The sequence below is a fragment of the Misgurnus anguillicaudatus genome, chromosome 7 (assembly GCF_027580225.2).
Source record: "Misgurnus anguillicaudatus chromosome 7, ASM2758022v2, whole genome shotgun sequence".
In the NCBI taxonomy this organism is placed as follows: domain Eukaryota; kingdom Metazoa; phylum Chordata; class Actinopteri; order Cypriniformes; family Cobitidae; genus Misgurnus; species Misgurnus anguillicaudatus.
Window position 1 is genome coordinate 38,956,993 of NC_073343.2, and position 15,846 is coordinate 38,972,838.

A 15,846-nucleotide genomic window follows, 5' to 3' on the forward strand; every position below is an offset into this window, starting at 1 on the left:
TCACTGAGGCATTTGCATAATCAGATTTCAGACGCTTAGGATTCAACCCATGTGATCTCTCAGAAGCTTTTTTAATGCCATTAACTGTTGACAAAGTTCCTACTTAAAGGCATAAAGTAGGCATACAATGTCATGTGGCAATGATAGAAGCATGTCTTTTGAATAGTGGTCTGTGAATTGTTAATATTTATAGCAGTGAATGTATAAATTATCAAATTTGATCTGTGGGGGGGCAATCAAACCTGGCAGTGTTGAAGTTGCTCATCATTTGAGTCCTGAGAACAGGAAGTGAGGTCACCACGAGTGCTCTGCAGCCATTCGTCCAGCTCATCTACTTGATTCAGGTAACGCTGTAATGCCTTTGCCTGCTGTTGCTTCTCCACACGGTCATTCAGTTTCTCCTACAAACAAAAAAACATAAATGACTATTAACTCATTCCCTGCCAGGCTTTAAAAAAAAAAATTCACAAAAGTTTTACAAAATGTCTTCCAGGAAAATGTTCTTCTATAAATATATAAACATACAAATATATCAAATGAAAGAACAGAACCTCTGCTTTCAAGCAAACAAACAAAAAAAATTATAATTTCTTCATTTGTTCTTTTCTTATAACCTCTTAAATATGGGTAGGTTTTGTCAAAAATACCAAATTTTAAGCAAAAAGCTGAAATCATTGCATTTTTGTAAAGGAATTTTGTTAGAGATCAGATTTAGCACGATTATTCAAAACATACATGGAGTTTAAAATTAATTAAATTTATTTTTCCTTCAGCTTTTTTTATAAATTTACAATTTATTACAGATTACTGTAAAAACTCATCAGGAAAGTGTAATTGGCAGGGAAATGTTTCTCTTAATTGATGAGATAACTCGTCAATGGCAGGGAAAGTGATTTACATGTTAAGTCAATGCAAAGACGCGAATAGGCATCCTGCAGCGGATGACGCGGCACAGATTTTTTTTTAGGTATCCACTCGAAGTGGACTACGATTCATAGGTATTCTGTGTTATTTATTAATGTATGATGTTTTTATGTTGTTTATATTGTATGCGTAATTCTATGTGGCTTTGTGAATTGCGCCCTTGGGGATAAATAAAGTGTTTAAACTTGAAACTTGAAGGCGCAGCGCGGATGGCATGAATTGAGCGTTGACGCCTAATCCGTGCAAGTTGAAAAATCTGAACTTTGGCGAATTTTCGTGCCGCGTTAACCAATCAGGAGCTTGCTCTAGCAGTGACGTGATTACAGGAAGCGAGCGGAGGCAGAAAATCAAAACAACAATGGAGGACAATCATCATCGTCCAACTACGCGCGAATACCGTGTTTTTGCCGCCTCTTCTGGTGTAAACGCACAATTATAAGGCAATGGCTTTGGACAAACGCATCTGCTAAATGTAAAAGTTGAAGTTTAAATTAAATAAAATTTTCTTTACGCATGATGTCTCGAAAGACTAGAATTAATGAAGCGAGTAAACTCGAAATGTTCAAGCATCCAACTACGCACAAATAGCACGTTTTTGCCGCCTCTTCCGCGTCTGGTGTGAACGCACACTTATAAGGCAATGGCTTTGGACAAATGCATCTGCTAAATGTAAAATTTAAATTAAATAAAATTTTCTTTATGCCTGAAAGTCTCGAATGACTAGAATTAATGAAGCGAGTCAACTCAAAATGTTCAAGCGTCCAACTACGCGCAAATAGCACGTTTTTGTCGCCTCTTCCGCGTCTGGTGTGAACGCACAGTTATAAGGCAATGGCTTTGGACAAATGCATCTAATGTAAAAGTTGAGGTTTAAATTAAATAAAATTTTCTTTACACTTGAATGTCTCAATTGACTAGAATTAATGAAGCGAGTAAACTCAAAATGTTAAAGCCTCCAACTACGCGTGAATATTGCATTTATGCCGCCTCTTCTGGTGTGAATGCACAGTTATAAGTCAACTGCTTTGGACAAATGAATGTGCTAAATGTTAATGTTGAAATTTAAATTAAATAAAATGTTCTTTTATGCGTGAATGTCTTGAATGATTAGAATTAATGAAGCGAGTAAACTCAAAATGTTAAAGCGTCAACTACGCGCGAATAGAGCATTTTTGCCGCCTCTTCTGGTGTGAATGCACAGTTATAAGGCAATGGCTTTGGACAAACGCATCTGCTAAATGTAAAAGTTGAACTTTGAATTAAATAAAATGTTCTTTACGCGTGAATGTCTCAAATGACTAGAATTAATGAAGCGAGTAAACTCAAAATGTTCAAGCGTCCAACTAAGCGCAAATACCCCATTTTTGCCGCCTCATCTGGTGTGAATGCACAGTTATAAGGCAATGGCTTTGGAAAAACGCATCTGCTAAATGTAAAAGTTTAAGTTTAAATTAAATAAAATTTTCTTTACGCATGAATGTCTCGAATGACTAGAATTAATGAAGCGAGTAAACTCAAAATGTTCAAGCGTCCAACTACGCGCGAATACCGCGTTTTCTCTTCTGCTGTAAACGCACAATTATAAGGCAATGGCTTTGGATAAACGCATCTGCTAAATATAAAAGTTGAAGTTTAAATTAAATAAAATTTTCTTTACGCATGAATGTCTCGAATGACTAGAATTAATGAAGCGAGTAAACTCAAAATGTTCAAGCATCCAACTATGCACAAATAGCACGTTTTTGCCGCCTCTTCCGCGTCTGGTGTGAACGCACACTTATAAGGCAATGGCTTTGGACAAACGCATCTGCTAAATGTAAAATTTAAAATTTAAATTAAATTCAATTTTCTTTACGCGTGAATGTCTCGAATGACTAGAATTAATGAAGCGAGTAAACTCAAAATGTTAAAGCGTCCAACTACGCGTGAATATCGCATTTATGCCGCCTCTTCTGGTGTGAATGCACAGTTATAAGGCAACTGCGTTGGACAAATGCATCTCCTAAATGTAAAAGTTGAAGTTTAAATTAAATTAAATGTTCTTTTATGTGTGAATGTCTCGAATGATAAGTACTCCCAAAAGTGCTATTACGCCATAAAATATAGTTCCTGTTTTAAATCCGCTTAGAAAAGCGCTACGTTTTATTTTGTACCACCAAACTTGCTCGTATAACTACTCGTCTTAAATAGGAAAAATGTTGATGTGTTTGGTCACTTCTAACTTTATCTCTAAATGGTACCATTGAATGAATGGGGCTAAGCTAAATGCTATCGAAGCGTCGCAGCGCGCTCCAGCGCTTACGTGCACGCACACAGATGATAGAGGGATGTATCAACAATTCTTAGTTAAGGTAATAACATATTTTAATATTGAAAATGAGTAGACTATTCCTTTAAAGCGTCAACTACGTGCGAATAGAGCATTTTTGCCGCCTCTTCTGGTGTGAATGCACAGTTATACGGCAATGGCTTTGGACAAACGCATCTGCTAAATGTAAAAGTTGAAGTTTGAATTAAATAAAATTTTCTTTACGCGTGAATGTCTCAAATGACTAGAATTAATGAAGCGAGTAAACTCAAAATGTTAAAGCGTCAACTACGCGCTAATAGAGCATTTTTGCCGCCTCTCCTGGCGTGAATGCACAGTTATAAGGCAATGGCTTTGGACAAACGCATCTGCTAAATGTAAAAGTTGAAGTTTAAATAAAATTTTCTTTCTTTTTCAAAAAATAGTTAATTTATTGCACGAAAATAAAATATTGTTATTGTACTATACATACCTCTAGAAGTCGCTGTTTTCCAGAAGCTTTCATGTTGATGGTGGCCATCCTCTCTGCTAGCACGGTGAGCGTGGACTGCATGGCCAACTGATCAGATGAGTCTGAGTCCACAGCATCAGATATCAGATCTTCATTAAAGCTGGACCGAAGCTCATCTATATCACCCTGAACTTTGACAATATCCTGCATTTGATTCTGGGGATGTATGACAGTATAATGTAAGCATGTCTGTGGTTTTCATACATTTCATTTCAAGCCTATAGCTGGAGCAAAAATAATTAATACACTAAATATGTCCATTTTGTAATGAACTCACCTGATGCAGGACCATCTGTCTGTCGGGACTTAAATCGTGCATGGGTGGCTCGTTTAATATGACCTCAAGGGACTCCATTTTAGCAGAGATGGACTGCAGAGATCCCTGATAGCGCTGTTGCTTCTCCAGAGCCTCGTAGAGGGACTTCTGTTTTTCACTAATCTGTAAAACACAAAAGCTATGTGAATTTAAAAGGTCAAAGGTTAAAAGTAGAGCACATTTGATTGGATTGTAAATTCACATGTACCACATTTTTTAGGGTCTCCCATGACCGCTGGAGATCATCTAAGCTGGCCACAGACTCCAGCGTAGGATTGTACAACTCCTGTACGTGAGCTCTGCTGAGAGACCCTCGTACCGTCTATATTTAGAATAAGATGATGACAAATAAGTACAATACATTAAAAAAAATAGATTACCCCAAAATGAAAATTAGCCCAAAATTTCCACACCCTCAATCCATACCAAGTGTATATGACTTTTTTAATAGTAAGTGAAGTAGGCAGATGGGTTAAAGCAGGTTAGAGAAAACAGTAAGCATGCTTTGGCATTATGGGGAATACCTTACTAACAGCTTCAATGTTAGCGATTGAACGAGACGGACAGAAAGAAGGAGAACAGATCTCACTGACGCTGACCTCCTCACTGGACTCCTCAGTAACGGGAGACAAGAGAGACTGACAGCGAGCGGAAGACATCTAACATTGTCATAAACAGAAAGAGGCATGAAGACGTGAGTGAATCGAGTCTGCCACATGCAAACATTACCAAGTGATGGGTAAGTTTGAAAAGACAGCAGAGTTATTTACAGTAGAGCAGAAGAACAAGCATCAAGCACTTATAAAACATATAACACAGCAGCTAGTGTCCGTTCCTCTCATTTATACTGGCAGGGTAAAGGCATTTTTACGTACCAAGTCCTGGCTCTGTTTTCTTTTAGCAGCATCACCGTCCGGTTCCTCAACTCTCTCAGCATCACTCACGGTCAGGAGCGTGGTGGCATGTTTGGCTTTCACCGTCAGCATCTTACACTTGGAGTTCAGGGACGCAATTTGCTCCTGGTAGCTTTTGATTTTCTGGACCAGGTCCTGTTAAGACCAATATAAATTGAAATTCATCCTGTCAGTGTCTATATCTGGAGATCAGAATAGCATACCTGTCAACCCTCCCGTTTTTCCTGGGATTCTCCTGCATTTTGCCATTCTATCCCGATATCATCCCATTTACATTTTTTCATTTGCATTGAGTCCAGAAAAAAATTTAAGTTTTGATATAATGAAAATCTACTTTTTTAACTCTAATGCATAGTGCTAGTAGGCCTAACATCCATACACAGCACAAAAGTCCGACATTGTCCATGAATTCGAAGTACAGGCGGGATAGCAGCGTTAGCTACTTCCTATGACAAGACCGCTGTTTCAAGATGGCGGCGGTTTTGACGCATGCTTAGAGCCCCAAGGCGACATCTAGTGTATATATCTATGATACATGTTTGGGGGGGGGGGTTAATGTTGGGGAATTTCCCTTATTTTCAAACCCCTACGTCAGGGGTCGGCAACTGGCGGCCCGCGGGCCAAAAGTGGCCCGCCAGCAATATTTTCTGGCCCGCCGGATTAATTTGAAGTCTGTTTTTTAATTTTTTTTTAATCAGACTTTTTTATTTTACAATAACAGTTTACAAAAATGTCCCCGTGTATCATTCCTTCATTCGTTTTTTCAAATCAAAACCAAAAAGAAAATAAAGAAAAACGACTTGTTTTTCTATTATTTATTTCCTGAACTAAAATCAAACGACTCGTTTTCTGAATGTGCGCTCAGATCAAAAATAAAAAAATGAATGAAAACGGGTTCGGACAAATTTTAATTGAACACCTTAGCAGACATATACCAATGAAATAAATTTAAACAGATCAGGTACTAACAGATTACATTTTAATAAGGGTTTTAATAAGGGTTTGAATAGCAACCAGGCTTTCCTGTAAGTCTCATTCGCTTACAGTCCGACTTTTGAACTTTTTTCATTATTATTTATTCGCGTATATTATTATTATTATTATTATTTATTGCTACACTGACAAATAGCAAGAATGTCCTGAAAAAAATGCGTATAATAGCTATCTTAACGGGCCGCTTTTTCTCGTTCTCTTTCTCTACCAGCGCATCCGCGATCATAACTGTCATTAGAGTTTGAGCATACTTCTAAAACACAATCGATCAAATAATTGCAGAGGTATGACTTCATGAATCATTTGCAAATTTACCTCATAAATCATGTCAATTCATCACGCGTGAAGACGTTAAACTCCGTGACATTGCAAATTACTGAAAAGTAATTGCTGGCTTTTAGAAACCACTACAAAATATGATAAAAATTAACTCTTTTACTGCAATAATATTTTAACTAATACACTTTTAAAGTAGATTTGAAAGGAATACTGTTGTTTTCTGCTACTTGAACTTGGGGCTCGAGCGCCCGACCTAAGGTTCGACCTGCCTTCGAAAACAGCAAGTCAAGTTCGTTTACCGTTAATTATTAAGACTAAATGGGCAGGTAAATTCGTTAAAAAAATGAAAGTAATCCGCCAAAATATGGTTTTACATGTCTATTAAAATAAAGCCATTATTAATTTTCCTAATGCATAGTTCTTTGATCTTTACCTCCGTTTAAAACGTTATAAATTTGGCAAAGGAGGATGTTCAGCAATTTGAACAGCAACTCCGCAACCAACTCGGTTTATGATGGTGAGAAATTTGAGTGAGAGGCTTTGTCCTATTTAATTTATTATTTATATTTCATTATAAATACAATGAATGAATACAATGTTAAAATAATATTTTTATTGGCACGAACACAATTTTTGTATAACATTTAAAATTATCTGTCTCTTTTCGTTAGAGACATTTGAATGTGAGATTCTGGAAACGAAACGTGACGTTAAGTTTTGCGGACCCGTCAGGTCGGGAAATAAAGCGGGTGAACACAAATGAATCTATGAATAGAACCTTGTTGGAGCTGGACAAAAAACAGTCCAGCGGAGACCTCCTTAAACCTTAGGTGTGTATGTGTGTGTCCCGGTTAAATATTAATAAAAAAAGGAATAGTTCAAAAGTCGGACTGTAAGAGTATTTCATGAGAGCATAAATGCCTGTAATATTACCACTATAGTACTTGATCTGTTTAAAATGATTTCATTGATATATTATGCCTATAAAGGAGTTAAATAAAAAAAATGTCTAATCCAGTAATTAATTTTTTTTATCTGAGCACACAATCAGAAAACCCGTGGTGGTTAATTTTTTCATTTTTGTTTTTAATTTAAAAAAAAACAACGATTGAACGAATGATACACAGACCCATTACCATGTTTTTAGCAATTTTTAATGCCGTCTTTCGTCTTTTAAATAGGAAATAAAGACAATGTTTCTTGACAAGAGATCAGATAGCCTATACTACGCTAATTCAAAATAAGACGTAAGTGTGCCAACAACAGTTGGCCCGCCATCTACTGGCTAAAAAAAATATTGGCCCGCGGCCAAAGTTACTTGCCGACCCCTGCCCTACGTTGACAGGTTTGCAGGGTGGTAAGATTAAACTATCATCCAGTAACAATAATGACAGAGGCCAAACTAGCACACTTTTTTGCCCAGTAAAAGAGTTCAAGAACGTCGTTTTAGCCCCTGACCTCATGGTGGTTAATTTGAGCCTGCAGCTCTTGGATGTTGCTGGTGTTCACTGGTTTATCCTGAATGACCCGATGGGCATCTTCAATCATGACCTGCAGGTTTTTCACTTCCTGTTCATACTGTTCGTGCTGTACCACTGCTTCCTGTCAGAAGGTAACACAAACACAGTTGTTTTGATGTTGTGGAGGCAACTTCGTATTCAACTTCAACTGCTTTGAAATTCCTACACCCTAAACTGTAATAAAAGCAAGTTCGCCTAACCTGCAGGATGTTGCATTGCTGGATGGCAGTGTGCTGAAGCTGACTGGCTTCTTGTTGCAAACATAGGGCAGTGCGGCAGATAGACAGACTGGTGACAACCTCCTCGGGAACTCTCAGAGCGCTCTGACACTCCTGCACGGCCTCCACCAATGGCTTAAAGTTCTCCATGTCCAACAGCAAACGCTGTGAAATTTAAAAAAAAATTATTAAAACAGGACGACTGGTTTCCTCAACACTTATATTTATACTTGCATCACTCATATGAGGTCTAGACCTCAAGATGACAAAACGTAAACATACATGAAGCTGGGGATCAAGACAGCCGCAAGTTACCTGTCTCTGGGCAAGTTGTTCCTTAATACTTAGTCGGGCCATTTCTGGAGATGTGAGTGTGGCCTGAACCTGCTCTAGAGACACATGCAGGGCCTTCACTTCAGCCTCCAACCTCTCCATATCCTAAAAAACAAACGCCAGTTAGGATGAGCTAGGATAAATTAGAGAAAAGAAAAGAGTGTTCGCGTTATAAAGTGTCCAGACCTTTGCTGCGTCCTGTAGACTTTGGAGTCGAGATCTAATGCTCTGCTCCAGTTCCTCAGTGTGACGGCTCAGTTCTGACACCTGCTGTCCCATGGCTTCCACCTGCAGTGTCTCAGAGAGGATCTCCACCTTCTCCTGCATGGCATCTAGGTCACCGTGGAGCTCATGCGACTCACGTAGAACAGACTATAACCAAGTGTAGACATTAGGACACTTCACTAAAGTCAAATGAACTTGATTTTTATTTTTCAAATCAATATCTTCGATATTAAAGATTGAGGTTCACCTGATATATTCTGATTTGCTCTTGCAGATGAGAAGATGAGTTCCAGATGATGTTGGCCTTCTCCAGACTCCTGGCTTTGTCTGTCCACTTGACTATAAACTCAAACATCTCGTTGTATTCATCTAGATGTGCTTCAGCCTTGAAAGAAGACCACACATAATCACATACAATTCCTGAGATATACGTAATACCTAAAACAAACATCTGTGTATATTCTTACTTTTTTCAGCCATATACTTTTATACTCTGCCAGGCGAAGTGTGTGATGATGGATTTCTCGTAACTTGACGATTGCGTCAGCCAGCTGTCTGGCTATGAGAGGGTTACGACGACCAAAGTCCTGAACCGCGGCATCGAGCTCGGCCAGCGTTCTACCACAGACGTCAAGTTCATCACAGAAATGCTAGAAAAAGACAAAATTGATCATTGTCATCACAGAAAGACAGGAAAAAACATTTTATTGGGTGGTGATCTCATATACATCATAGCAAAGATTATTAGGTACATACTCTGGCCTCATCTTTAGCCTGATCGATGTCAGTGGCTCTTTCCTTCAGAGCTGATGAAATGGCCTTCATTTTTTCAGACACATCATGAATTCTGGAACTGAACTCCTGTTTGATAACTCTGCTCTTTTGGATGTCTCTCTCTTTAGCTTGAACCTTAAGCAGAGATGAAAATCACACATTAATAAACGTGGCGTTTGTTTGCATTACTAAGAAATATTTTTTAACTCTAGAATCTTTATCATCACAGGGTTGCTTTGATAACTTAATAATAAGAGGTTCAGTTTTAATAAAGTAACCAGGAGTGTCTCACTCAGGGGGACAATAGTAATACAGTGGCTTACCCATGTCAATGAACATTTTTATCAGGAAACTATATCTATACCTGGTCCTCAATGGACCCCAGAGCCAGGGACACTTCAGCCAGTTGCATAGAGATCTCTGATGGAAGTATAGTGTACAGGTCCAAGTATTTACTCTGTTGCTGTTCTGCAAGCTTGTCCACATTCTGACGGTGAGTTATCAGCTCTCCATGCATAACCTGTACAAGCACAACAAAATTAAGAGTAAAAGTCTAGATATAACACTAGAGTATTTCGTAATCGGAATGAAGAGTTCAGATGCAAAACTCCCTATGTGCATGCAAGCTTTTGGGCAAAAACCTCTAATTAAAAAAAAATCCACTTTGGACAAGACATAAACAGTTACAAAATCACTAAAGATGTAATTCGAAACATTGCAAATAATGAAAGTCTGGCTGCCACATTCAGATTGTATTCAGGTCCAAGTACCCACAAGGGAAGGGACCCAAGTTTAAATTTGATCCACAATCGTTTAACATTCGTCTTTTTTCAGGACTTTGCTGAAAAATCCATGCGGCATTTAATGGATTCTGCCAAGAAACCATTATTTCTGAATGGCCTTAGGCCGGGATTAAGCAGATTTAAGGTGAAAGTATTTAAAGGGGATATTTCACAAGACTTTTTAAAGATAAATCGTTGGTGTCCCCAGACTACGTATGTGAAGTTTTAGGTCAATATACCATATAGATAATTTATTATAGCATGTTAAAATTGCCACTTTCTAGGTGTGTGCAAAAATGTGCCATTTTTGTGTGTTCTTTTAAATGCAAATGAGCTGATCTCTGCACTGAATGGCAGTGCCGTGGTTGGATAGTGCAGATTAAGGGGTGGAATTATCCCCTTCTGACATCACAAGAGGAGCCAAATTTCAATGAGCTATTTTTACATGCTTGCTGAGAATGGTTTACCAAAACTAAGTTACTGGGTTGATCTTTTTCACATTTTCTAAGTTGATACAAGCACTGTGGACCCAATTATAGCACTTAAACATGTAAAAAGTCAGATTTTCATTATTTATTCCCTTTAATGAAGGTATAATATGTGCCGAGAGCATTCGGTTAATATCTCATTTTTGCGTTTGGTGGCTTTTGGATCTGAGCTCTTCATATATTGTATTATTCATAAGCATCTTTTTTAAATATGCCTATACAACCTTGTATTCACTGTAAAGCTGTTTTGCCAGATTACAAAACTGTGAAAATCGCTATAGATATACATTTAAATTAATTTAAATAAAAGTTAGCATACAGTGAGGTCATGTGACAACAAGGTATACCACATTTGCATACTATCATTAATAAGTAGTTTGCATTAGGCAGCACTTTCTAGTACTACACACACATTGTTTCAGTAAAACAAAGTACTGTATACTGATGTGGCACCTCCAGTTCTTGTGTTAGAATGTCCAGATCAGATGTGGGGTTCAGCAGAAGCTCCCTGGAGTCCTGGATCCAGCTCTTAACCAGACTCAATCCTTTCTCCACACCCTCCCTGTCTGTCAGCTCCTGTTGAACTCGACTCTTTCCTGCCTTTGCCTTCTGCAGGAGACTACAAGAGAGTGGATTAAAGACAATGTCAATGTCATTCACACTCGCTAAAATGAGAGCTTATTGTAAGTGTGAACAGTACAAGCACAACACAGAGAAAACCGCTTACATTACATCAATACCCCCCCCCCTTGTATTGGGTACCCCCCAAGTAATATCCATGACAAAAACAATCTCAAACTTAGATTTTGAATTGAACAAAACATTTTAAATGATACAATGTAGTGCTGTTGGTTAGTAGCCTTATGTTTCTGAAGTTCAATTACACAGAATTTATAATAATTAATTTATTTCATAAAATGTCCTAAACCACTGGATTAGAAGAAACGTTTTATACCTCTCCAGCTGATCTTGGACGGCTTTGATTTCCTTCATACTTGGCAACTGATCATGATCAGCCGATGGTACAGACACCTCCACATCATGAAGCAGGCTCAGCGCGTACTGTCGTAAGAGAGTTAGAGAAGATATCTCCCTCTCCAAGTCCTGACTGACCAGTTCGTACTGGTCCAGATGTGACTGCAGTGTTGCTTTGGAGGCTTTCTCAGCAGTGCATTCAGGTACACGGTTCTTCAGCTCTTCTGCTGTAGCTCTGAACTTCACCATCTTAATGACACAAAAGGTCTCAAAAAGGTTAACACTTGTAACAGATGTTTTGTTTGGAATAACTCGTTTAGAAAATTACATTCAAACTAAACTCCCAATTTTGGAACTATAAATCATAATGTAACAGTGATTGTAGCAAATGAACTGCACCTTCTCCCGAAAAGTCCTCCATTCATGAGCCGTGTCCTCCAAAACCCTCTCTTGACCTCGTGCTACACTGCGTAACCTGGTCCAGCGCTGCCACACCGTGGTCATGGATCGACTTATGGTGGCTTTACTAGCATCACTGCCAATCTGCTCCAACTGAGACGCCTGTTCCTCCAAACCGGTCAGCTTTTCCTGAAAACTGATCACCATGGAAACCAGAGACTGCAGGCCAAAGATAAAGAGAGTAATTACTTCATCATGTAACTTCTAACAAATTATTTACTTAGTATGTCAAGTACCTCTACTGAAAAATCCAGCTAAGACCAGCATAAGCTGGTCCTCCCAGCCTGTCAAAGCTGGTCTTCCAGCCTGACCAGCTAAGTCGCTAGACCAGCTTAAAAAGTGACAATAAAAAAGCAAGACCAGCTTGCTACACCAGCAATTCCAGCTAAAACCAAGCTTGGGGACAATCTTAAACCAGCTCACCAGCTTATGCTGGTCTTAGCTGGATTTTACAGTAGGGACTAAAAACGTTTAATTGTTCATTTTTCTAAAAAAGCAAGTAAATTCTGTATTGAATATAGGTTTGACTCACCTTATGACTCCTGAGTTTCTCCTCAGCTTCTTGGTTGGTTGCAGCCTTAGCTGTGGAAAATTCGGTTAGTTTCTTCTCTGCCTCATTCATCAGTTCAATGACGGTCTGTCTGGCTTCCTGATATGTATTCCACTGGGCAACACAGCTGAAAGGGTGAAGAGGAATAATAATTGACGCTGAGATCTACAACATGGTACCTAAAAAAAAATCACTATACTGTTCTAGACTCATTGTTCCAGGCCATGCTGTCAATAGCTGTGCTGTTTACCAGCTAAGCTTGGTAAAGCTGGTTGACCGTGTCTGGCCATACTTGTCAAACTTTAAAAAAAAACTGCTAGGGACACCAACATATCTACATCCTGTGATGCAGTGCTGACCAGTTAGGATCCCAAGTCAATTTACAATATACAAAGGTTGGAAAATTAAGGAAACCAGATGTTCTGGTAAACTGGACTCTGTCCTGAACTGTACCTGTTTAAGACATCTTGATGGCACTGTAGCTGGTCCCTGACCTCTACTCCTCTTTGCTGTGCAGATTCCACACTAAGTCGAAGCTGTTCTTTGGCTGTAGGGTTTACCAGGTTTTCTAGCTGAGGAGGCAGAGATTCCAGCTCCTCAAGAACACCCAAGAACTCTTGTTCAGTGGCCATAATATCTTCCTGTTGCCTCAGGCATTCTTCATAGTTCTCCACATCCACCCCGAGACTAGCCTGCTGCAAAAAGCCCACAGCGTCCTCCAACCACTCACATGCGGTTTGCATTCTGGAGTGATACTTCTGACACAAGCCAAGTGCTTGCTCTAAAGTAATCTAAAAGAAAAACATTAGGATTTGTTGAATTTTTATGTTGGTGCAAGCAACAAAATTAGCATAATGATTCGGTCGAAAAAGGAATTCTTGCTGGTCAAGCAGGTAAGGAAACTATTAGGTTAAGACTTTCTGTAAAGCTGGTGTATATACTGTAGCTACCGTATACAAATTACTCGACGCCAGCATCTCATATTGGGGACAAGTAGATAGACATAACATAAGAGAATGGACAACATCCATGCTGGTCTTTTTAGGAAGATTTGAGTGTTTACTCTAATGTGACTGTCTGGGATCATGGAGAGTATGTGTTAGAACTTGCCTGTTTAGAGCTGAGAGCACGTTGAACATCTGCCTCTAGTTGGGCCATCTCTTGTAAACTCGAGTCAACATGAGCAGGGACGAGCTCATTGGCATTGGTGTACTTCTGCTTCTCTCTGGTGCTCAGAGCTGCCACTATCCTCAGCCTTGACAGCACTTCTTCTTGCATGATCTGTTGCTTCCTGATTTCCTCCTGGACCTTCTCAACCTTAACATCTACCACAACTTCAGAACCAAGTTCATCTCTGATTTGCTGTAGCCAAGTTAAGGTCCGATTGACTTCAGTTTCAAAGTCTTTACTCTGTACAAACCGGTTCTCACATTCAACAATCAGTTCTCCTACTGCCGACTGCAAGGACTGCAGCTCATCCTGCCAGGAAGTCACCCGGTGCTTTGAGGCCTCATGTGCTTTTGGATCCATGTGAGATGCCAGATTATCCATCTGCTCCATGAGTCGGGTGAGTTGAGAGTTGGCACCTTGAAGGCTAGCAGCCAGGGCGTGATAGTTCTTCAGTCTTTCCTCAGCTGACTGTGTCTCTGCATTGACTTTCACAAGTTGCTCTTTGGTGGCTTTCAGCTCTGAGTCAACCTGCATGGCCATGGCTTGATGGTCTTCGAATGATTCCAAAGTATCTTCAAGATGTTCCACTCTCTGTTCAATCAATCTTTTGAGTGCATTATAAAGGCTGACCAGTTGGGTCATTTCTTCTGGTCTCCATGGTTGACCTGTGCTACGGAAACCCTCTTTTTTCTGGTTAAGTTCGCTGACGGCTTGCCCAAGGTTGGTCAGGTCCTCCAGTAGTGCTTTATAGTCTGCCTGTAGACTGACAACTTCCTCTGTCTTAAGACCAATAGTCTGTGTCCCCAAGTTATGAAACTGCTCCTCAAGTTCTTTCAGTGCTTTGTGAGTCACATCAATAAAGGAGGCATATTCTTGCCGAGCGAGAATGGCCTGCTGTATTTTCTCATGTTTCTCTTTGGCTAGTGTCAATATATTATTGTACTGTTGGGGAAGAGCAATTAACTTCTCATCCAAATAACAATGGTCAACTTCATTCAGAGTGGGAAGTATTTCCTGACCTGTTCTTTGCACAGTTAGCAGGAGATTCTCATATTCCATGGCCTGATCCAATATTTGTTGGTATTTTGTAAGTTGTGAGCTTAATTCTGCATCTCCATTCATAAGGTTAATCTCAGGAAATGTCACAATGTCTGCTTGCTTTAACCACTGACATATCTTCTCTAGATCAGCTTTAAAGTATTTTCTGGATACCAGAACTTTTTCCAGTTCCTGAAGTCTTTGGCTACACTTCTGAAGGGCAACTTCAAAAATATTCTGCAGCTCCTGGAGTTTGTTTAGCATCTCTGTTTTCTCTTCCTCTGTAGCGTCTTTAATCAGATCTCTACCTTGGGACCAAAGTGATGTTAGTTCACTCTGGTATGCTCTCAGGCTGCTCTGGATGTTCCTGCAAGTTCTCACCTGCTTAGATAGGTCATCAGGAAGTAGGGCTATGTATTCGTCAGCCTGTGCTTTCTTTTCATTTTGTTGGACCCAGGTGATAGCTTGACTCACAGCCAGCAAAAACTGAGTCCTTTCGGTGAAGGCTTTACTTAGATGTTTTCTGCGTTGGGCCACTTTGACACTTAGTGACTCCACCTCTGCTTGAGTGTCTGAAATCAATTGCTGCAGTCGTTGCCTTTCATTTAGTCCCAGATGTGCTAAAACCCTGTCTGCATCACCCATAGCCTGGGCCAAGAGAAGCTGCTTGGCTTCCAACTCGCTGCATATACTCAGATGATCGAAGAGGAAACTCTGCGCCAGCTCAGGTGGAGGGCTCATCTTCATGGCTTCAGATAGAGCGGGCTGCTGTTCCTCGGCCCACTCACGAGCTTCCCTCAAACGTGCTTCAACTTGGCCCATGTCTTCAAGGGTCACAATGGAGTCTTGGATCTTCCTCTCAATGAGGCTCTCTAGATGGGCCCACCGCTGCTCAAAGTGGCCAATCTGCTCTTTCACTAGCTCTTTATCATCCAGGTTAAGGTGGTACATCACCTTTTGCTTTTGGTCTTTAAGGTCCTCAAGAGTGGTTTTCTTTTCTTTCAAAACAACAGAGAGTTTCCGGAGAGCTTCCAAATGATCAGATGAGCTCTCGGCATCAGTTCTACAA

The 15,846-nt window shown here is 39.7% G+C and overlaps 1 protein-coding gene across 5 annotated transcripts in view; it reads right to left on the minus strand.

Annotated features, from left to right (window-relative positions):
- Positions 1–15,846, minus strand: part of syne1b (spectrin repeat containing, nuclear envelope 1b) — a 135,826-nt gene that overhangs the window by 52,038 nt on the left and 67,942 nt on the right. For all 5 annotated transcript variants that reach the window (XM_073869946.1, XM_073869947.1, XM_073869945.1 and 2 more), the window contains 20 exons: positions 13,680–15,840; positions 13,023–13,360; positions 12,552–12,696; positions 11,960–12,178; positions 11,541–11,809; positions 11,039–11,204; positions 9,680–9,835; positions 9,298–9,450; positions 9,009–9,191; positions 8,789–8,926; positions 8,503–8,688; positions 8,299–8,421; positions 7,966–8,148; positions 7,704–7,847; positions 4,935–5,108; positions 4,584–4,718; positions 4,268–4,381; positions 4,021–4,182; positions 3,705–3,899; positions 243–401 (listed from right to left, as the gene is read on the minus strand). In XM_073869946.1, coding sequence (XP_073726047.1) covers positions 243–401; positions 3,705–3,899; positions 4,021–4,182; positions 4,268–4,381; positions 4,584–4,718; positions 4,935–5,108; positions 7,704–7,847; positions 7,966–8,148; positions 8,299–8,421; positions 8,503–8,688; positions 8,789–8,926; positions 9,009–9,191; positions 9,298–9,450; positions 9,680–9,835; positions 11,039–11,204; positions 11,541–11,809; positions 11,960–12,178; positions 12,552–12,696; positions 13,023–13,360; positions 13,680–15,840 — 5,503 coding nt within the window. The remainder of the gene's footprint in view (positions 1–242; positions 402–3,704; positions 3,900–4,020; positions 4,183–4,267; positions 4,382–4,583; positions 4,719–4,934; positions 5,109–7,703; positions 7,848–7,965; positions 8,149–8,298; positions 8,422–8,502; positions 8,689–8,788; positions 8,927–9,008; positions 9,192–9,297; positions 9,451–9,679; positions 9,836–11,038; positions 11,205–11,540; positions 11,810–11,959; positions 12,179–12,551; positions 12,697–13,022; positions 13,361–13,679; positions 15,841–15,846) is intronic.